Source organism: Rhinolophus sinicus, linkage group LG11 (genome assembly GCF_036562045.2).
Source record: "Rhinolophus sinicus isolate RSC01 linkage group LG11, ASM3656204v1, whole genome shotgun sequence".
Classification (NCBI taxonomy): Eukaryota; Metazoa; Chordata; class Mammalia; order Chiroptera; family Rhinolophidae; genus Rhinolophus; species Rhinolophus sinicus.
Genome location: NC_133760.1, coordinates 75,733,204 through 75,755,890, shown reverse-complemented (window position 1 = coordinate 75,755,890; position 22,687 = coordinate 75,733,204). Strand labels below are relative to the sequence as shown.

Sequence of the window (22,687 nt, the reverse complement as noted above, 5' to 3'; positions counted from 1 at the left end):
TTTATTAGAATAAAAAGAGACACATTTTTAGATATAAAACACTAAAGCAAAGCAATCAAGGACCCATAGGAAAGTGAAATTCTGCATTGGGTTCTTACAGGTAAATGGGAACCACTCCACGGAAGTTACACTGCTGTTCAGTTTTCGAAAAGATGCATGAGATTGCTTTCTAGGCACTAAATGCCTCGGGGAGTGTTTGCATAAGTGGGTAACTCACAGAGGGTTGCATCTCCACAGCTCATGCACTCCTGATGACATCCCGAGTTAGGTAGGACACAGGTGTCCATCTCACCTGTTCAGAGAAAAATAGGTTCGCTGAGGCTGAGGGACTTGCTGAGTGTCATGCAGAGCCAGAAGGTAAACCCAGGTCCACTTTTTCTTTATTCCTCTTTTCTACAATACCAGCTATTTAGGCCTTTCCTGACTAGAACAAGGATAAGAGGATTGGTCATCTCTGGAACATTTGCTTGGAAGTCCTCAATTTACATCACTACTTATAGGCTAGCGTATGCTTATTACCTTCTAGTGTTTATAAAGTTAATCATTCTATATAAAATCATACTTTTGTTGTTGAGTATTGACTTAAACATTTTAATGTAAAATGAGCTAAATTTTATAAAACATAAATTCTATTTGTAAACAAAGGAAAGAGATTAGAAATAAATACATCTTTAAATGGATTTTAAATGATTTCTTTTTTCTTCATATTTGTATTTTTCAAAATTTCTACAAGCATATATATTTTTCATAAGTATAAATATGTGCATATATGGGTATGTGTGTAGATGTATATACATATATTTAGGAATATAATCTTTCATTACAAACACTTTTGGTCCTTTTTAAAAACAAAGTTATAAAAATGTGCTATTTAGATGAAAGAATTACCACTCCAACTTCAGACAATTGTGTGCAGTATTTTGACATCAATTCTAGATCTGTGTCCATTCAAAATTAAATTAAATGGAGGCATCAGAGTTCTGGATTTTTTTTTTTTTTTTGAGGTATAATCGACATAACATTATATTAGTTTTAGGTGTACAATGTAATGATTTGATATTTGCATATATTTAAGATCTACTCTCTTAGCAACTTTCAAATAAGCAGTACATATTAACTAGCCACCATGCTGCACATTGTGTGCCCATGATTCATTTATTATAACTGGAGGTTTGTACCTTTTGATCCCCTTCACCCATTTCACCTCCACCCCTCCTCTGGTAACCACCAATCTGTCTTCTGTATGATAAGCTCTGGATTTTAAATCAGAGGACTTGCATTAGAATTCTGACTTGGCTGCTCACAGAGGTATTTACTTAACTTACCCAGTTTGTGAACACACTGAAGCACTGATGATATTGAAAGCCATCACCCTCCCAGCTTGCGTGGCTTCCTCACAGTTGCCAAGGGCAGCTGCGGTGCTTGGGCCGCGGCCTCTCCCTTTCATAGGTCAGCGGGTCCCCGGGGAGCCTGCGCCAGAAGGCAGGAGGCTGCACTTCCTCAGTGCGCCACGTGGTGGCGCCTCTTCACATCTCCCGCCTAGTAGTTTAGGTTTACTCTTTTAAATCATTTTTTGCTTCATTCTGAAATTTAAGGCCATTCCCCACCTCCCTTCCAACGTCCCATTTCCATTAGGAAGGGAATTGAGGGAGGATGGTAACAGTACCTAATTTCACTAGGTTCCATGTTTAAAATGAGTATTTTAGTCAATTTATCTTTTGGAGATAAAAAAAAAAAAATTTCTGTCGTAAGTGTTGGTTAGGGGTGGCGCTGGAGGTATATTTGGCTTTGCGTTTTCATGAATTTTTCTTTTTTCTTTTTTTCTTCTTTTTTAATGTCAGAGCATTAGTCATTCTGTGGAATTAAGTGAGTTTCCCACCAATCAGGCTGAAATAACTCACATTTTTGATAAAACCCCAAAGTCCAGCTGAAGCATGGCAGAGATTGTTTGAGTTTGAAGCATATGGTGGTTTAAAAAAAAAAAAAAAAGTAGTCCTCAACCACAAATACATCAGCATTTCAAAGGTTTCTAAAATGTTTGATTCATCATTGTCCCAGCCCTGAAATTACACAATATGTACCTCAAAGTCAAGATAATCAAGAAAGAGGAAAAGTTTTAATTTACAAGATTTAAAAATATGTTTCTTAGTTCATTACACAGCTGCCACCTTATCTGAATTATACTTATTTTAAACACTGTAGGTCTGGTTATCCTCACACACACACACACACACACAACTGCAAGTATGAGTTGAATATAAAAAACACATATGAATGAGAGATTTCATTTGAACTGGGTCTTATTTGCAATGGTATTGCACCTTATGGGACCCTGTTTTAAATGGCACATCTTCTCTTTTACCTGTATTAAATACTGATGTGGCCTTATCTCCTACCTAGATCTTTTCAAGGCTCTATTTTGGCTGTATTTATTTTATAAAGCAGGGTAGTCTGCTACTTCAACTGTGAGCTTTATGATTTAATTTTCTGGTTCTATATATCAGAAGACTAGTATGCCATAGGGTAAATCACTTAGCCGTTCTTTGTTTCCATTTTTTTCCCACTTGACCAAGTAAGACTCTTTATTTTCTTTTTGGAAATTTTTTTCCCCAAGAATTCACTAAATAATGTATAAGATTTGAAGGTGGTGTTTTTTAGGGGGACGAAGGCAGAATATTTCCTTTGAGAGGAGAAAATAGGCCATTGTTGAAGCATAGGATGAAATTCTGATTCTAATTTATTCTCTTTGAACCTAATGGTAAATGCTACTTTCTGTAAGATGTGGTCCTGAGGGCATTTCCTCTAACTAAACCTTTCCTCCAAAAGGCTGGCACCTTTTGGACTGCTAAAGAGAGATCCCAACCCCCGGCCTACCATCCCACACAGCTAAGGTTTTGTTTCTTGGGAGAAAGCAATGGTCAGCTCAAGTCTCTGGTGGTAGCTAACGTTTACTAATTGCTGGTCTGCAGATCCTGCAAGATACTTTCCCACCTTCCATCCCATAGAACCAGCATGCTCTCATTATTCAGTCTGGGTGACTAACCACAATTTGGATCCACCTGAGTTTTTAAAGGGGGAATTCTGTCTCTTCCTGATTGTGTATGAATGTGTTCATTCCTCTACTCAGTGAACATTTATTGAGTCCCTCCTTTGTGCCAGGCATTGTGTCAGGGATACCAAGGTGAATAAGACTCTGAAAAGCTTTGGGACAGACATCTGAATGTGTGTGTCTATGTATGCACAGATGCCCTTACACACACACACACACACACACACACACGGTACATGTGGATATAAACAGTACAGTTGTGGAAGTGGGAACAGAGCGTCAGCATGTTGCAGGTCACTAACAAGGTGAAATTCCCTGTAAAACTCTAGACTTTCTCTCCAGAATTGGTTTGGAACATTGTTTAATCTAACCAAGGGGAAGTGATTTTCCCCAGGCCACAGAACTAGATCCTGAAAGAATGTGGATCAGAACCCAGGCTTTGACTCTTGTACTTTGTGTAGTGTTGTGCCCAAATGTCTCAGAAAAGACAGATAGCCTTTGTGGGCAGTGTCCTACCATGCAGTAAAAAATGAAAACATAAAATTTGTATTTTGATAATTTTCTGTGCTGTTGTTTGTACTTTTACTTGTTTATAAACAAGCAGTATTTTTATTTATGAGCTACAGCATGACCTAATAGAGCAAATGGGGACTTCAGGGTTCATAGAAAGGGAGAGTAAAGAGAAAACTAACTTTTACTGAGCAGTCAGGCACTCTGTTTCGACACCTTGACCTCTGCTGTCACATGTAGTCCCTTCAGTAGCCTCGCAAGTTCCATGGTATTTTCATTTTTCTAGACGAGGACACTGGATATAGGGTAATGACATCCCCAAAGACATGTAGTTGTTAGCCTGGTCAAGTTCAATTCATCCTTTAGCTGTCACCTCCATTCTTCCCCCATTAGATTTGCACAGCCCCATGGATTTCTCCTTCTAGGAGCTGTCACAGTGGCAACTTTCACATATTTCCATGATTGTTGGATCACCTGTTTTCTGCCCTGGGTGGTGAGCTGTCAGTGCAGGGGCTGTGTGTTTGGCGCCCATTTCTATTCTGGGTGCAGGAGGGAGATGCTCGTGTTTTGAGGAAGTAGACCTGGGATTCAAACTGTTCTCACTACCACAGGTAATCTCTCTATAAAGTTCTCTGAGATCCTCTTTGAAAAGACAACATAGATAAACAAAAGTATCAAACTTTACCTTCTATTCTCGTCTCTGTAGTGGGTCCTTAGAAGTCACTGGGAAAATCAGGAATTACCTTGTTCACATATCCACCCTCTGTCCACTCTTTTGTTCTGTTGTTTCTCTCTCCGGTATCAGTGGAGAGTGTGCCGGACACAGCACTTTCTACGCTCAGAGCCTAGAAAATATATCTGGTCAGGACATAGACGAAGTGTACACCTCAGGTTTTACTGTGGACGGCCTGATGTGTTCCTTAGCTAATTCCCGGTTTCATGTCAGCCCCTCACCAAAGGCTCAACAGAAATCACGGTAGGGGCGGGGATGGCACACAAAGGAAAATGCAGAAATGTCACTTGTGTACCATGTATTAACTCTGAGTGGCCCAGCTTTTTTTGTTTTGTTTTAACCAAATACATGTGTATTTTTAATTGCTCTAAAATGTGTGTATTCTCAGACAAGATTTTTAGGAGGTTTGTGGTCACTCAGTAATAAATCAAATAGATCAAATTCATAAAATAGATGAAATGACCTTTTTTTCCATTCTTATTTGCTCTGCCAAACCAGTGTGTTAATACTTGCTCTTGCAAAATTTCTGGACATTTGGCTAAAGCCATGCAGTCCTCCTGGGGCACTCCGAAAGCTGTCTTCATGGTGAAAGGGACTGGGCGTTGGGGGTGAAGCTGGCCAGGCGTGTGCAGTGCCCCTTCCGCTCTCTCCAGACCCGCACAGCTTATCTCACACTTTGTTGGACCCTGCACAGCAGGGTGGGTGAAGGATAGAATTGCAAACAGAAATTGTATTTGCTTTTGTTGAGTGAAGCCAAAAGTCTTAATATTATTTTATGCACTCGATGTAGATGACAATTGACATGAGAAAGAGAGCTATTTTTAAGAGCACCACAAGCATCTTTACAATCATGGGTGTGGGGGGAGGACAATGTAGGAAGCGTGTGTGTGTGTGTGTGCATGCTTTTTAAAAGTTGTATATAATCAATGTCTCCACCCTCTCCAAAAAGACCAGAACTGATTAGAAGAAAAAGACTTAACTTGATGCACAAAATTCTGTATGCATGCCAAATACTGGAGTGAAAAAACATTTGGCATCTGACTGAAAAGACACCAACCAACCATTTGATTTCTATGGTTGAACACTGTCAAAATCTTGAACTCCTATATTTCATTTAAAAAATTGCTCCCTGAAGTGCAAACTTACTTCAATTTTTGAATAAAATCTAGCATTCAAATTTATAGCCACTTTGAAAACTGAGGGTTTATTTGTATTGTATAAACCTGAGCAGATTCTTAATTACAGTAGTCATGTTGCACATGGAGAATCTAGATTTAAAAAAAAAACACAAAAAACTGCCACGTAGGTTTTTCCACATTTTTGGGATGCTTTCATAGGAGCCATCATTTATGGGAAATGTATTAAAATCCTGCCATATTGCAGTTTAAATTTAAATGCACCACTTCCCAGAAGAGATTTTAATGTATCCTATAAACTAGGATATAAACTAAAAAGTTGTGGGGGGTTTTTTGTTGTTGTTTGTATTTTGTTTTGTTTTTTCTTTCTAGTTTTTTTCCTTCTCTTGTAAGCCTAAGTCCATTGAGAGAGATGCCGGTTCTTGAGTGATCTTTGTGTGCTAACAACCTGTCGGGGATCTTCTCTCTGCTCGCTGTAGCGGGCAAAAGTCATCTTTGTTTGCATGAAAGTTAAGGTCTGATTGAACTAGGGTGAGCCTTTCATTTTAAGAAGAATTAAAGACTGGGGTGTTTTTAATGTTTTAATCTCTGTTTATGAGGTTTCTGTTATGAGAGGAAAATTGATAACATTTTTACCTCAGCTAACGGGCCGTGCTCTAATCCCACGTTTACAGTGATTTATATTCTCCGTGGCAGCGTGCGGTAACCCCAGAGTGATACCACTGTGGTGTGGATTGACTGCACTCCAAACGCTGGGATCACATACATAATGTTTGTACTTTTAAATAATATTCAGACACCAGAATAAATACCATATGTGCACCGATGCTGGTTACAATGGAACCTTGTCATTTCTTGTGAGGGAGAACATTCTTTGTTTCTGATTCCTGTTTGAAATAAGTATGCAAAAGATAAATATGTACATTGACAGCATTTTAAGAAGGCTTAGGTAAGTACACAGCTCAGGATGGAGCTACTATTCCTTGAAGGGTTGCATTTAAAACTAAAAAGAATTCTGTGTCGCCACCACCCCTCTTTGACACACATGAAGGCAAAGATTGGTGTCCAGCGTTCCCAATGTAGGATCAGTTTTTATATTTTATGTCTGTAGCACGCTGCAGCTAAAGGACATCTGCTGAAGAAAAATTACCTCCTTGAGCACTGTTCATAGGCACAGTGAGACTAACATGCTGATGACATGGTAACAGGGAGAGTAACGCATGTGATAATGGGGAGGGATGGATTGATTGGAAAGCCGTGACTCAGTGCGAGGCCTAATGTCATCTGATGCCACAAAAGCAGAATTTAGGTGGCCTGACATCATCAAAATACAGATAATCAATCTCCCCTAATCCATTTTTTCCCGTATGATGTTGAAGATTTAAAAGTTTCATAAAGTTAGAAATACCTCCCAAGTAATGCACTTTTAGATTTTTGTTTTTATCCATCGTGGTTGGAATTCTAATCCACCTCGACATATTTTTTAACTAGACATGGTAGAATGCCTTTCATATTTGTACATCTGTAACAGGCTCCAACAAGTCAGTCCACATTTGCTTCTTGGGGAAGCATTTCCATCCAGGTTTTGCCGTCAGTTGAGCTGTACCGCGCTAGTGCTTATGACATTTCAATAATATTTTGTGGATGAGGAAACGCTGGGCATTGGGACTGATGGCTTCCCTACTCCAGCACCCCAGCCCCACCCAGCCATGTGCGGTTTGCCCAGAATATATAGCGTGAGATTAACGTGTGAGTCATACATCATAATGCACCTCTGACAGTTTATCTGGCACATGACTCAGAGTTTGGGGAAGTCTTGCATCCTTTCTGTAGAAATGGTCCCTGTTACAAAAATGCTCAGAAGGCCTTTCGACCTTCTTTGTAGAAATGGTCCCTGTTATAAAAATGCTCAGAAGTCCCTTCATGAAGTTGAGAAGTTATGAGACAAATATATTGAACCTCTGACATATTTTCTCTCCTTTTCAGCTTTTCGGATGATCCCGTACCCCTTGGAAAAGGGGCATCTGTTTTACCCCTACCCAATCTGTACAGAAACAGCAGACCGGGAACTGCTGCCGTGTAAGTCTCACCTCTGTGTATTCCGCTCTTCAGCAGTGAGGGTAGCCTGCCTGCGGCGGGAGCGGGAAGAAGTGAGAATGACACATGCTTATAATGTCCCTTGTCTTTTATCACTCTTCTCCCAGACCCTGTCCTCAATTGATAGCATGTGCATTTAAGTGAGTTATGGGAGTGGATTCGGCTTCCTGCTCCTCCACGTCTCTCCAGATTCGTGAAAGGGAAGACCCCAGAGGGCTGAGATTAGATGAGGCGGCGTCCCGGGTGCCTGAGCACAGAGACCCCCAGCTTGGGGCTGAGGTGGGCTGGGCGGGGCCAGCATGCAGGGCGCTGCTCAGACGCAGTCCGCACAGCCTGGGGTTTGCAGAGCAAGCGCCGAACCTCAGAGGGAGCAGCAGATGAGTCAGGGGAGGGAGGGCCGCTCTGCCAGAGGCGGGGCGTGGGTGGGGTGGGTGCCCTCTGTGGTGACGCAGCGCCCTCGGCCACCGGGACTTCCCGTGAGCGTCTCGGGATCCCACGTAGTGAGCGTAGTGAGCGGCGTGCCATGTGCAGAGCACACGTGCAGCCTCAGCACGAGTTCAGCACAGAGGGGCCCTGCCCTCGAGGGCCGGACCGGCTGGCAGTCTGGTGGCCCATGCTGCTGTGCAAAGTATGATTTGGTTTACTGCAGTCCAGCATTGTTTTGACAGTCCTGGCTAACTAGTTATTATCAAATCATACTGTGCACAAGGTCATGTCCAAGCTCTTCATGTGGCCGTATTTTCTCCCTCAGATAATAAGCTCCAAATTTTGGCTATTCGGGCTTCCCCATCCTCACTCCTGCCACCCCCTCCCTTTTACCAGCCCCAATTATATCATATCTCATAGCTATAACATGTTTAAATACTTTGCCCAGAGGAATAGTGTAACTTTGGAGCCCTGGGTGCATAGTAAATTGTCCAACACCAGCGTTATTGAGCTGGTCGTAAATCTCCCGCATGGTGGGGTCTGGGTGCAGACCGACTGGCTGTCTCAAACTGAAGTAGCAGGAGGTAGCTCACTCGTTTCGCTGCTAGCCAGCCCCAACACGAGCTTTGTCACTTAGGGAGCTGGGAGATTTCAGTGACGTGTTGTTCCTCACTGCCCGAGTTTTATTGTGAAAAGGGTCTGGTGTCTCACACTACATTAGATTTGATTTCAGAAATCCCTGTTATGGGCCCATACTTTACCTTTTGACTCCTCCTTCAGGGAGATCCTTGTTAAAGTTTCAGTTTTCTGGTAAAAAAAGACAGTTTTCTGAAAAGTACACTGTTTTAAAATGTTTTAGTTGAGCCCAATTAAGTTTCCATGGGGATGGATTCACTATTAGAACAAGATTACAGTTCTTAAAAGAAACTTTATAGGAATAATCTTTATAAGCCTGAAATAGAAAATTATGGCTCACATTTAGTTAATTGGAGGCAGTGGTCCAAGCCAGATCTCCCCTCAGAATCTCTTGGTAGGCTGGGTTTTGAGGGTAAGCATGTGGAGAGGCTTGGTTGTTTCACGTGCTCCCCACGTTTCACACACTGTTAAGTGCCATGGTTGGCACAGTGACCTCCACCCCACGTTTGAATCTGAGCAGGTTGCCCTCCTGGATTCTGGTGGGCGCCATGCTTGTTTGTGTTTGTTCCTCCCTCCTGGGCCCTCCACCCGCGTTTCAACAGAGTGGATTAGTGTTTAGGGCTCTACGTAATGAGAGCTGAGAGGTTGGAGAAAGGCCTTTAGATCTTGGATTTCCTGAGGAAGGTGGAGCGCTTGGGTGCTTTTGGTCCCAGTGTTGGTACTGTGGGCACGCAGATTCACTGCTCCCTCTACCAGGGCCGAGGGCAGCTGGAGCTTTTCCCTCTGACGGGTCAGCCCCTATCTTCCCAGTCAGCACCCCATGATCCCAGGTCACAGGCATCCACAGAGCCACAAAAAGCAGAAGAATCCATTTTCTTGTTTTTGTGCCACAGCTTTTTGGTTTCCCCAAACCCATTATTTGAATTTAACTTTATGAAAGGCACCCTAAAGAGCATTAGTAATTTTTTGGAGGTGGTGGCGTTGTTTGGAAGTATATTAATAAGAGTCTCCCACAGTTGTGCCAGATGACCCTTCAGCCTTTATCCCCAACCCTTGCAGATTGACAAGGCCAGTGTATGAGGTCCTCTCTGGGTGGCTCTCTACCTGCCCCCCCCCCCTTTGTCAACATACACAGAGTACGCCTGGAAAAAAATACAAGATAAACTAATATCGCCTCATTATAATGATTAGAAATTATAGGAAGGTGAAAAATCTGGAGAGTTTTTTTTCCAGTATAATTGATTTTGGATTTTCTGGGTTTTGCACATTAAACATGTTTCATAATTTGAATAAAGTTCTGTTTTATTTGTGTTTACTTTTGAGAAAGGAATGTTATAAATTAGGCCTAGATGGTGTTCCTCTCCCTGCCCATGAATGTGTGCCATCCCCAAATAGCCGTTAGGCTTCTAGACCGAGCGCTGAGGTTGAACATGGACTTGGAAGAAGCAGTTAGGCAGCTGGAGGAGCCGATGCTGGCTGTGGTTCATTCCGGTACCCTACCTTGTTCATTTGCAAAAGGCTTCAGCCAAAGCACTAAAGAGTCCGTCCCACATACAGAAATTCCCTGAGAATGCACTGTGTTCCAGCCCTAGTATTTCCCTTTTGTCTTCCCCACAGCTTTCCATGAAGTCTCCGTTTACCCAAAGAAGGAGCTCCCCTTCTTTATTCTGTTTACTGCTGGGTTGTGCTCCTTCACAGCCATGCTGGCCCTCCTGACACATCAGTTCCCGGAACTTATGGGGGTCTTCGCAAAAGCTGTGAGTACTTGCCAAGAGGGAGGCCTCAGGGAAGGGGCAGGAAAAGCAATTGAAGCAGCATAAGAGAAGCAGAGTCTCGTGTAGAAATGGATACACCTGTATTGATCATTTGCTCTCATTTGCTCACTGTTTAATTTTCCTTGTCATCAGTGGAATCAAAGGTTGAGAGTTGAACGAGAAAGTGTAGGTTGTTTGCTAATGCCTTGTCTTTCTTTACACACAGAAAGTTCTCAGCAGTTTCCCCAAAATGCATGAGGTCTACAAGGATTAAATAAATAGTTAAGGGAATCATAGCAAATGAAAAATGTGTGGGAAATTATTCAGTTTTTGTATAAATTGAATGACATTATTTCTAATCTTTAGATATTGTGGGTCTTTTTTCAAGAAAGATGAGATTTACATTTTCATAGATGATTTAAATAAAAAAAATTAATGGTTACAAAGCTTTGGCTTATGTGGGGAATGAACTGAAAGGGTGTGGAGGGCTTGTGGTAGTAAGAAGTATGCAGATACTACGTTTAGAAATATGGAAATCCACTAAGAGACTTTAAGGAGGGTTGTGGAGAAGAGCTCTAATCAGAAAAGCCATCTGGACTGACAGTCAAGAACCATTTTCTCCTTGCTGAAAACTGACCATTCCAGGCTGCACATGCAGTGAGTATAAGTTTGCTGGTTTGGCCACAGATGATTTTAAACAGAAGGAATCAGGAAGAGAGTGTGCATTGCTTCCCTGGAACTCCATTCTGATTTCAAGGCGAGTGGAGTCGGGGAGGATGATTGCTAACTTGGCTGGGTTGATTTAATCCCTTTCCAGATGATTGACATGTTCTGCTCGGCAGAGCTCAGGGACTGGAATTGCAGGAGTATTTTCATGCGTGTGGAAGATGAACTGGAAATCCCACCGGCACCTCAGTCTCAACATTTCCCAAACTGAACGCATCAGGCTCCTTCCCTCACCACCAAAACCACTCCTCCTGTACTCCCGACCTCCGCCAGAGGCAGTGCCACCCACTCAGTTACCCCAGCCAGAAACTCAGCAGCCCTCCTGAGCCCTTTCTCCCACTGCGCATACCCCCGCGCTCTCCACCACCTTGCGTCTAACCTCCTGAGCCACTAGGCTTTCAGTCCTGTGATTCACCTCTTCCTCCCCACCTGTCCCCCACGGCCTCTCTCTTAGTTTAGGTCTTCGTTATTTCTTGCCTGGACTCCTGCAAAAGTCTTTAACTGGTCTCCTTGCTGCCAGTCTCATTCTCTGCCAGTCTTTCTTTCATACTGACCCAAAAATGATCTTTCTTAATTACAAGTCTGAGCATGTCACTTCCCTGCTCCAATTTCCCCAATGGTCTCCTCCCATCTTCAGGATAAGTCCCAGCTCTTTAGCATGGCATGCAAGGTCCTTTGGGGTCTGGCCCTTGCTGGCCTGTTCTGCCTCATCTCATCCAGCTCTGCACAGACACTGCTCTTGGGCCACAGTGAATTACTCACCATTCCCAGTGCACCAGGCAGCTGTCCACCTCAGGGCCTTTGCACGCGCAGTTTGCTCTGCATGGAATGTTCTTCCCATTCCCACCCGACCTGTCCACTCTACTAATGCCTCTCTATTCTTTTATCCTCAGCTTTTGTTCTAAGTTTCTCCTAAGCTGAGTTAGAGCTCTGCTTTGTGATCCCACAGTAGTCCATGAATACCTATATCATCACATTTACTGTACTGGATGATAATTGTTGAAAACTTGTCTGTCGCCCTTTAGAATGGGAGCTCCTTGAGAGCAGGACTGTGTCTTCCTCATCTCTGTATCCCCAAAGCTTTGCACAGTGCATTGCACATAGTAGGTTTTCAATAAATTATTATTAAATAAATAAATGGTAGTGGTTTCTGCAGAAAGAATCAATGTAAAAATCAGATACAGCCTAGCATTTCTTCTTTGATATTTATAATCATAGACTCTTAAAGCTGAAAGGGACCTTAAGCAAATTGCTTTCAACAGTAACATGGTGGAGGTCATCTAGTCGTGTCTTGGAGCCTGTCAGCAATGGGGAGCTCACTCATTTAACACGGAAGCCCATTTCATTGTTGCATCTCTCACAATTTTTCTTATACTGATAAAATCTACCTCTCTTTAATGGCTACTGTTGTTCCTTTTCTGCCCTCCGAAACCATAGTAAACAAGCCTATTTCCTCTTGCAGCTTCTTAACACAGCTCCCACACCGTGGCCACCTCTACCTTCTGACTGCCCCCTCTTTTCTCCAGGCAGAAGACCTTAAACATCCTTACGTTTTCTGTGTGTGGCTTCTAAGCCCAGCATCGTTCTCCTCACCTCCTTGATGCTCCCAAGTCGGTGGCCTTTGCTGTTCATTACTTTCTTCTACTCCCAAGCCAACCCATGAATAAAAATAGTTGCCACGCTTCTGGGCAGATTAGAGTGCAGCTTAGTAAAATTGTAAGTAAGATATATTTACAGCGCTAGGATTCCTCTTGTTATGTTCTTCTCTTAAACATTTTTAAGGTGTATTTGGCCAGGATTCTTCATTAAACTGAAAAAAAGCACTTGCTGGGAATTCTGGATCAGAGCAGAGAGTCTCACCTCTAGTGTGCATCAAATTCACCTGGCCCCACCACCAGGAGTCAGAACCGTGAGCTTTAGCACCCAGGAGCGCGTGTTTTTCACAAGGACCCAGCGCATTCTGACGACTGGGCTTGTGGACTATATTTCCTTCCAAGAACATTTGCAGGTGTGCGGTGGGCTCTGCAAGCTGTTGAAGTGTTCAGTGGTTTCACCCTGGCTGCACCTTGGAATCACCCAGGGAGCTTAAGCATGACTGATGCCTGGTCCCTCGAGCCCCCCAGGGTTGTACTTGATGGCTCCGGGGGGGCGACCTGGGCATCTGCGTTTTCAGACCCTCCCCAGGTGACTGGGTGTGGAACCAGGGCTGTGAGAAGCGAAGTGCTGCACGAATGAAATGACTAATTGCCTGAACCGGCTTTAATGGGGAAGGAGGGAGTAGGAGGCGGGGGTGGGGGGGTTAGTAAATAGACTAAGACTGGGCTGGGTGTTCTCTAGGAAAGGCTGGGCAGCCTCCCGCACATCAGAGACATGTGTTCATTGTGGATGTAAGACCAGGGCCACACTCCTCACTTAATGTTTCCAAGTTTTGGATTTGAGTCTAAGAGCCAATGATTCAATAAAGTGTAAGTTTGCCTTCACGGGCCTCATATTTTATGCTCTACCAAGGTGTGGCCGTTTGGTCAGCTCCTCGTGATTTTCAAATGTGCTTTAGATAAATTTGCTTTTCAACCTCTGTCTGGAGGATCACATTCATCCTGCCCTTCATTAGGGTTTAGCAGTTTCCAGGGTGTCTGGAGAGACTGGTGGGGAAGGAAGATGGATGGCCTGAAGGAGATGAGCCCGTCACCCTCCTCTTCTCCACATTTTCACCCTTGTCACTCGTAGGGCCCCTCACAAGTCCCCGCAGGTTATCACAGCTGCCCTATAGGCTGCCTGCAACCATTTGCAGCTTGTGAAAATGATTTTCTCAGCCCTGCCTGAGATAAGGCCCTGGGATAATGACTTTTAGTAGATGCAGAGAGATTGCAGTGTGGCCCCCAGGCCACATGCAGTTTGGGAACTCTCCAGAGTGTTTACATGTGGATACGTAGCCAGTAAGGAAGCCCGATCGGGGAAGTGTGAGCCACTGGAAAATAGTAAAATGAGAGGTTTCAGCGGGCTTGCCCCCTAATCTAATCTACCTCAATGACTTGGGACTAACTTCCTGGAATGTTTGGTTACCAAGATAAGGATGCCCATATAAATAAGTTGTTTTCCAAGCCCAGCCTCTCGCAGAATGTGGGGAGGTCCGCATTCTGACCCCTCCTGCTTTCAAGGGCCCTACTTTGCTCCTCTGGTGTCTCTCCTTCCTTCCTTGAGCCCAAGCCCCTGACTTCTGACTCTCATCTTCCCTTGTAGGCCCTGGCCTCTTTGAAGTCTGATATTGAGTACAGTGAAATGCCAATTGTCTGATTGCCCAGGGGCACCTGGAACATATTCAGATAAGCAGAGCGAAGCATGTTGGGAGCCATGACCTTCTAAAGAATGGTGTTTCGGGAGAAGGAGGGTCAGGCGATTGAAGTGTCACTCTCTCTTTTTTATTAGTTCATTTGCTTTTTCTCCCCACAAGACACTGAATTACGCTGCATTTTGCACTGTGCGGCTCTGCCCTCGCTGAGAGAGGTGTGGACTGTGAGAGATACATGCTGTCCCAGGGTCACATGCTGTCCCAGGGTCACCTGCTGTCCCTCATTTAGACTTACTATCCAGGAGTAGATTCCACAGGTCTGTGAGTGCATTGGGTGTGGCTCAGGCCAAAAAAAGGGACGACTTTCAAACACGCAAAGAGAGGTAAATGAGCATCCCCAGCAGGGCAGGCCCCACCACGCTTGTCTGCAATGCCTCCTGATGAATGCCACTGCCCTGTGTTTGGTTCCTAAGTGAAGGGGCTCAGCAGCTCCCCAGCCTCATTACATTGTCTGCCTCTCCCTGTGGGTGACCAGGGGTGGGGTGCAGGGCGGGGTGCTAAGGGAAGTAGCTTAGTATCTCAGCTGTGTGCTGCAAGAGAATTAGGGTCTCTAGGAAGGGGATCAAGAGCTAGCAGGATAGAACATTCTAGATGTGAGGCAGAGCAATAAATTATCACATACATTGGAGGTATGGGGACTAAGTTCTCTTGTGGAAACTTGTTGAGAAGGCTGGTGTAGGCCAGGGATGCAGGCTCCACTGTGTGTTCGTGCGCAGTGCGGACAGAGGGAAATTACAGACCTCCAAAAGCGTCAGGCTCGTCTCTTGATTTCCAGAGGCCTCACCTTCTGCATTTTTTTTATCCAAGTCAGGCCAGTGCCCAAAACAAAGCAAACAGACCCACAGGCATTTATTTTGAACCGACTTTGCTACAACATCTCCATTCATTCTGCTGCCCAAGCTGATGTCTCCACGTTTTAGTGCATGAACTTGCCGGAGTGGGGACTGAGCGCTGCTTTTCCTGAGTGCACTGGTGGTGCTACTCCTCCAGGCGTCCCTTCCCTCAGGCACAGTGTCTGTGGCTCCAAATCTGTTTTGGGTCAAGTGGTCAGGATATGGTCATTTCACCAGCAATACCACTGTGTTCGCTGAGCCCTATCTTCCAACCCCTGTCAGAAGCTCTGGTTTATCCTGACCACTTTAGCACTTCGCTCCCCTTTATGGAGCTGAGTATTACAGGCAAATGCTGTGTTTGGTGAAGGCTTTGTGGTCTCTGAACACATATTAATATGTGTGTGTGTATTTTTAATTTTATAATATCATGTTGGGTTACTGCAATCAGTAAACTTCTCCCATATTATCTTCTCATAAGCAGGCTTTTACAAACTGTTTCAGAGGCGCTTGGGAAGTAATTACTCATTCCTGGGCCCAGTATCTCCCATGGTGCCTTATAACTGCATTCAACTCTAAACTGAAAAGGGTAGGCAGTCCATTCTGTAGGGTGAGCACCTCAAATGGTTCTGTGCACCCAACAAAGGACGATTCAGAACGTTACTGGGAATTCCCGTGTAGTTGACCACCCACCTGACAAAAGGAGGAGCCATCCGCCTGTGTTCAAGTGCTAACATGGCTGCCTGTTTCTTAACTGCAAACCCAGTCTGGCATTCAGGGCCCTCCTGGGCACGCTTGTAGTTACTTCTGAACTCCAACTCTTCCAGCTAAGCTAAACTATTTGCCAGCTTCTGGTCATAACAGTTGTTTTCCCCTTTCTGTTCCAGTTGTTTATTGAGCCTGGAGGGCCCGCCGGTTCATGTTTCTTTCCTCACTGTCTTTCCTACCCCATCTCAATCTCTTGCTATCCAACCATCTGTTGGGGTCTATGACAGTTGCCTCATTTTAAGTGTTTTTCTGATCCTTTCAATAGAACGGATTCTGTCCCTTTTCTGAACCCTCCTGATGCTTGTGTTCTGGCGCAATCTATCTGGCATTACCACTTTGCTGGTCTTAATGCCCCCCTCCACTATTTTGACAGTGGGAGTTTTGTCCTAGACGCCTTCATATCTCACCCAACACTTAAGTGCCTTACTGAGTAAATATATTTAACTGATGTAAAAGATACAACATTGAGGAGGATTCCAAATCTTACACTATCTTGAGTTTCCTTTATGCAAATTGCACACGTGATGATCCAGCTATACTGTGTTACAGACCATCCCACTTTGTATTCTACTGGTTCAAAACAAAACAAAACACAACAAAAAAAGGAAAGGTTCTAAGGCCAAATGATTTTGGGAAACTTGGTTACCATACTCCTCTTGAAGACCCACATCCATAGAACATAGGACTAGTGGAGAAGCCTATTTTAGCTTCGTTAAACGCAGTCTACTAATTTGCTTGACCTCAGAAGCATGTTCTCCATTTGCATATGTGCCCGTCCTACACTACACTTCTACAGGGGTTCTTGGTGGTATAGACAGGGATGTGCTCGGGGCAGGGAATAGGACAAGGACAGCACAGTACAAGGACTGCGTGTTGGACCCTGGAGGTGATACCTTGCTTCTGAAGAGACAGCGAGCAAAGAAACCATCCAAACACCCGCCTCATGCCTCGCTGGGTTAGGGCACCTCTTCTCTCAAACACTGAATGGCTTGTGAAGGGAAGCTGATTCTTCACAAGAACATAATCAGAACAGGTTGGAGATTAAGTTAGATGAGTCTCAGGTGAGGCACTTGGGTTTCTTAACAGGCTCAGCTATGAGCTGTCTCTGCATGTAAAGACAAAGGGGTTTACTAACCAAATGGAATAGATCCCAAAGACGTCCTCCTAGCAGCACCTTTTCCACAAGGACATGTCATTCGTGGACTGGCCAGTTTGGTGTCTCCCCCACCGCCACCAGGCTCCCATGATGCACACCACTGAGCAGGTAGTTCAGGAATGAGGATGGGCTGCACAGGTGTTTGCGAAACAAGAGGATCCCACAGCAGTTTACAACCATACAATGAACTTAACTTTTAAAAAATTGCCTTTTCCTCTTAAAGTGAGTTTTATACCCAGCTAGGCAAGCAGGTGGTCTAAGTTGTCACCATTTTTTATCTTCTGCCCACTTGCTACTTGTCAGTCCATTTTGATGGCACTGGTCATCTGCATGAGCAGCCAGCAGATCCTGAAAGCTAATTGGAAAGCCTCCAAACTGTGGGGCAGCTATGAGAGGGGCAAAGGGGCTGCCAGCAGACTCTCCTCCCCTTTATCTCCCAGAGCTGGGGGCAGGACTAGAACGCAGGTGTGATCATCAACCAATGTTTCCTGTAAACATAAATATGAAAGTATAGCCTTTTGAGACGTTCATAATGCAGAGACTTAAGATGCAAGCCTGGATTGGAGAGGTTCATTTCACAACTTTGAGTGAGACATCTCCTGACGTCTGTGCCTTTCTGGTTTCTTTGCAGTTCCTCAGCACTTTGTTTGCCCCCTTAAACTTTGTTATGGAGAAAGTGGAAAGCATCCTCCCATCCAGTCTGTGGCACCAGCTGACACGAATCTAGGAAACCCAGTCAGTCCCTCCACTCACCTCACCCCGTGGGCTGCCACCATCTCCTCCGTGCCAATTCCTCCTGGACTGCAAGAAAGCATGACTTTGGAAAAGGGAAGCCATTCCAAGATTTTAAACATTCGTGGACTGTCTGTTCCATATTAAAAGCTGTTTTTGTTGTACAAAATTTGTTGATGTTCATTTCTATTATATTTTGCCTTCAGAAAAGAAAAACAGTAAAAAAATAAATTTTGTGTATTGCAGCAACCAGTTGTTATCTTCCTGTGTCTCCCAACCCTAAAAGTGTTGGCATCCCATATAAACCTACAGGTTTACATTTAATTTACTAGGGACCCAGGTCTGCTGAATGCCCACGATGGTTTTCTTTACCGATGGAACTCTTCTCTACAGTATGAGGCTTGGAAAAGGGAAGCTCTTTGGCTCAAAAGAATCCTTTTTCAGACCCAAACTGAATGTCCTTATAGGCCAACTGCACACACACACACAAAGCTTCCAAAATGAATGACAGGAAGTGTGAGAGAAATGACATGTATGTACCGTGACAGGTTGTTCCAGTTTAGCGACTACTCCTTTGATAGAACTCGACACTGCAGCTCTAGGAATTATTTGAGTTTTGGTTTCTGAAAAGTTGTCGTGAGAAGAAAACATTTGATGAGCAGTGCGACTCAGCAGTCTGCTGTAGAACCCGCCCACTTTACAGCGCTGCCATTTTAAAATGTTTTCTCAGAAGGGTACTTTTTTAAATAGCATGTTTGTATCACTTAGGATGTGAGCACTCTTTGCGCATTTTAAGGACCGGAACCAAAATGATCATTTGTCCCCACCACCTTTAAAAGCCTCTGCATGATTCAGCCTGCCGAGCATCTGGCTTCACTTAAGCAAAAGAAGAAAAACAATTAACCTTGAATACTCTATCGGAAGTGAAAAGTACATCTTTAAATTTCAATCCAGTGCTTTAAAAAAAAAAAAAAAAAGGACTGTCCTTTATATAGGTTGTTTTCCCTCTTACTTAGAATCCTGAGAACCCGGAAGCATTAAAATAGGCCGCGCTGGGAAAGCACCACGCCATGTCTCCTTCACGGTTGGACTTCCTGGCGGTTCAGGTGCCCTTGGGCTTCGCATGCTTTTGGCAGGCTTTTCTTTGAGCCTCCTTTGTGCCCACCCTGATGGGGATATGCCGCTGGGTCCTGCACTTAGGAAATTATCCTGGAGGAAGTCGAGTCCCGACACCCACACCAGAGTGCTGCTCTTGGGGCAGGTCCCGCGTCAGCCTTGTTTGCCTCCTTCCCACTTCTTTTCTCCAGCATAAATCTTGACCCAGATGGATGCTCAAAGGGTTCGCTGAATGACTCAATACAATACATGCCAGGGACAAAGAACTTTTGTTCGTATTCAGAGGAGATTAGTTCCAGCAGAGAAGGACCAAAGAAGGCATAGAATTGTAATTTTGAACTGAAAGAAAAAGTAGTTATTAATACAATTATGTGATTTAATAGATGGGGAAACCAGAGTCCAAAGTGATTTTGACCTGCCCGAGATGGGACTCTAGATTGTGATAAGCCTCCAATGAAAGGTCGGAAGCATGTAGGCCACGGTGCGTGAGTAGATGTTAGGTACCCTACTTCCGGGAAACATAGCAAAGGAATGCAATAAAAGGAGTTAAAAGCACCATTTGAATTGAATAGGACTTCAGAGCAGTTTCATGAAGAAGGGAGGCAGAAGTTAGAGTCTGAGGGGTAAAGGGAGTGAATGAGGGAAGTGAACTTGGAGAAAAATGGTGACAGAATGAAAAACAACCGGGATTGTTGGAAATGTGTCCATAGCCCCAGAGGAGAGCTAGTCACTTCAGGAGCTGGGGGACATCTTCCCTGAGCATGTGTGAACTTAGCAGCCCTTTCACCTGATCACCAGCGCCACTCCTGAGACAGGCTGTGACCCCCGGCTCCCTTCCGTCCACCTCTCTCTTCAGCCTCTCTGCTCCACTCTGGAGAACAGCCCTGACTCACTCGCCATTCTCACGTCCTGGGGCCTGGATGCCAGGGAGGTTGCTGTCTTCCCAGCTCCTGCCTTGTTTTGCTGCCCCTGAGAACAAATACTCAGGTCCTGTTTTGTTTTGAGACTTTATACATATCTGTGGAGAGACAGAGCCAGAGCAACCAATATAAGAGCAGTTTTTAAGAGGATAATTTCCACATGGTTTCTACACTTCTCCTCTAAGGTCCATGGTTTCTGACTTCTTACTGAGATGGCAGCTGAAATCCTCCTGCCTCCTGGTTTTATTTCTCTATTCTGACGGGCCTTCCTCTATGAAGACCCTCCCAGCAGGACAATAAGTGTCCCTTAGTCTCAACATATATGTGTTCCTTGGACTACAAATGCAAACATTCTAAATTAAGTATTAACAATTTGAACCAGCAATGTATACAGGCAATAATCCAATATGACCAAATGAATCTGTAGGGGTTTTTTTTAACTTCCTTATCAGGTCTTAGTATCAAAGTCATTCTGCCTTTATACAAAGAATTGGAGAGCTTTCCTTATTTTTATATGGCCCAGAATAATTAAAAATTGAAATGATCTGCTTTTCAAGGATTAGGAAAAACTCAGATACAAAACATCTGATCTTTGTTTCGTTCATGATAGATTTTTGATCATGTTTTTACTATCTGCTATGGAGATCAGGCTATGCCAATATTTCATTTCTTATGTTTAGATTGTATATTTCTCTAGGGAACTACCATTTTCTCTAGGTATTCAAATATGTTACCACAGAAGTAGTTGGGTGTATAATTTATATTACATTTTTAATCTCTTCTATGTATTTTGTGATTATTCTCTTTTCTCATAACTAATTTTGTGTATTTTTGCTGTCTGTCTTTTTTTCCCATTTAATCAGCCTCACACAAAGTTTATCTCATTTACTCTTTCAAAGAAACACGTTCTGGATATGCTGCTGCATTCAACCCTACTTTCTGCTTATATTTTATTATTTTCAACTCATCCTTTTTTTTGCTCTTCCTCATTTCCCTTGTTTATAAGAATTATAATTTTTCTAATTTCCTTAGATCAGTACTTGGTTCACTTCTATTTTATTTTAAGAAAGACAGTATTTAAGGCTATAAATTTTTCCATGTGTAGCTTTCTTGTCCTGTAGATTTTCCTATGGAGTGTTCATCTTTTCTTTCCTGTCTAGAAATTTCTGTTTTGGTTCCTTCTTCTCTAGAAGGGATCACTTTGGGGCATTTCCTAACAATTGGTTTTCCATTACTGACTTCCAGGAATTTATTTTTAATTTTACTTTGCAATATCTAACAAAACATCAAATATGTTCAACTACCTGTCCCCAAATACAGAAAACCTTATATCTTATACCTATGGATTACTTGTAAGTAAACTTTTGATCCCTCTTTCCATCATTAAAAAAAAAACACAAGAAAAACAAAAACCCCATCTTTGTTCAATGTGAAACTTCAGGGGCCATATTAAAATGTTTAAAACATGTTGCTGTTCCTTCCACCCTTCGTGTTGTTTTTCTCCTCGCCCTGTGACCACGTACCTCACCAGCTAAAGCAAATCTGTGTGATGAGTACACATAGTAAGTGCACACCCAGTTTCGTGCTGGAAGTAAGGAAGAAAGGGTACCACTAAGATGTCACGGCACATATTTGTCATCTGCTCTCAGTAGTGACAGCTTGGGCTGTACTAGGGATTGACATGTAGAGGGCGGCGGGGGCTAGGTAGGGCTCTGTTGTCACACAGCACCCTAACCGTTTGTCCCTACCATCCTTTCCTTAGGGAAAGAGGGTTGCAGGGTTGTCCCTCTTAGGGGTTGAGTTTTATAGGTTTCCTCTCTTGGTCCCAGTATGCTGGGTCTGCGGTCAAAGATGAGTAAGATTCCTCAAGGGAGGAACGACTTAAGCCAGACGGGACCCCAGGGACCCCCATGAGTTAATGTGAAACTAGGAGGGATGCCCCTCCTCCAATGCTTTCTGGAAGCTGCTGACGCATGCTTCTGATGTCCGGCACCCTATTGTGCTAAGGAACGTTAACTGAGCGAACTTATCTCGCTTCCAGCTTAACTCATGAGGTAATTGCTCTGAGAAACCTACTCCCCCAGGGGTTGTACACACCGCACCTTGATCATGTGGGGACAGCATGCACAGGTTGCTTTGGGACAATATGATTGGGTATTGGAAATATGCTAATTGTATCAGTGGTGTGAGAGTCTTGCAGACCCTGCCCAGAATCATGTGATGCCTATTGTAAAAAAACAATAAATACCCACGACGACCCGACTCGGGGCTCCAGTCCCTTGAGGCTGTGAGTCCCTTGGTCCTCTGTGGTTTCTTTGCATTCTGTGTCTCTTGTCTCTTTATTTCTATAATAGAATTTAGCCCTTGCCGCCTCCCTCGCTTTCCCCACTGCTTGTGTTGTGCAGGACGCAACAGGGCTCGAAGGAACTAGTCTTACAGTTCTGCCTTTTGAGGGTCAAGAATGGCTGCAGTTGAACAGACAAGAAATGGCTGCAGAGGAAATGTCCAAGCAGAGGAGGACTGGCCCTCTCTCAGGAATGCTCCTGGGGGCTGCAGGGAACTCGGAGGAAAGTTGACCTTCAGGTAATGTATGCATTTCCTTCCAAGTCATAGCTATGGTTCTCTAGCAGTTTCCTTTCCCGTCTTTCTCCAGCCTGTCTCTGTGATCCAGCTCCAGCTGATTTCATCGTCCGTTGGGTTCTCAGCCTTGAAGCTTCTGTATGGCCAGCCTTAAGCAGAAAACTTTGGA

General features: G+C 43.9%; 1 protein-coding gene across 9 annotated transcripts in view; it reads left to right on the top strand.

Annotated features, from left to right (window-relative positions):
- Positions 1–22,258, top strand: part of ST7 (suppression of tumorigenicity 7) — a 257,050-nt gene extending 234,792 nt beyond the window's left edge. For 5 of the 9 annotated variants that reach the window (XM_074315679.1, XM_074315681.1, XM_074315682.1 and 2 more), the window contains 3 exons: positions 7,415–7,507; positions 10,205–10,344; positions 11,159–13,337. In XM_074315679.1, coding sequence (XP_074171780.1) covers positions 7,415–7,507; positions 10,205–10,344; positions 11,159–11,278 — 353 coding nt within the window. In that variant the 3' untranslated portion in view covers positions 11,279–13,337. Of the gene's footprint in view, positions 1–7,414; positions 7,508–10,204; positions 10,345–11,158; positions 13,338–17,801 lie in introns of those variants that run through there. The other 4 variants (XM_074315680.1, XM_074315683.1, XM_019743205.2 and 1 more) reach the window with 2 other exon arrangements.
- Positions 22,259–22,687: the final 429 nt, after the last annotated feature.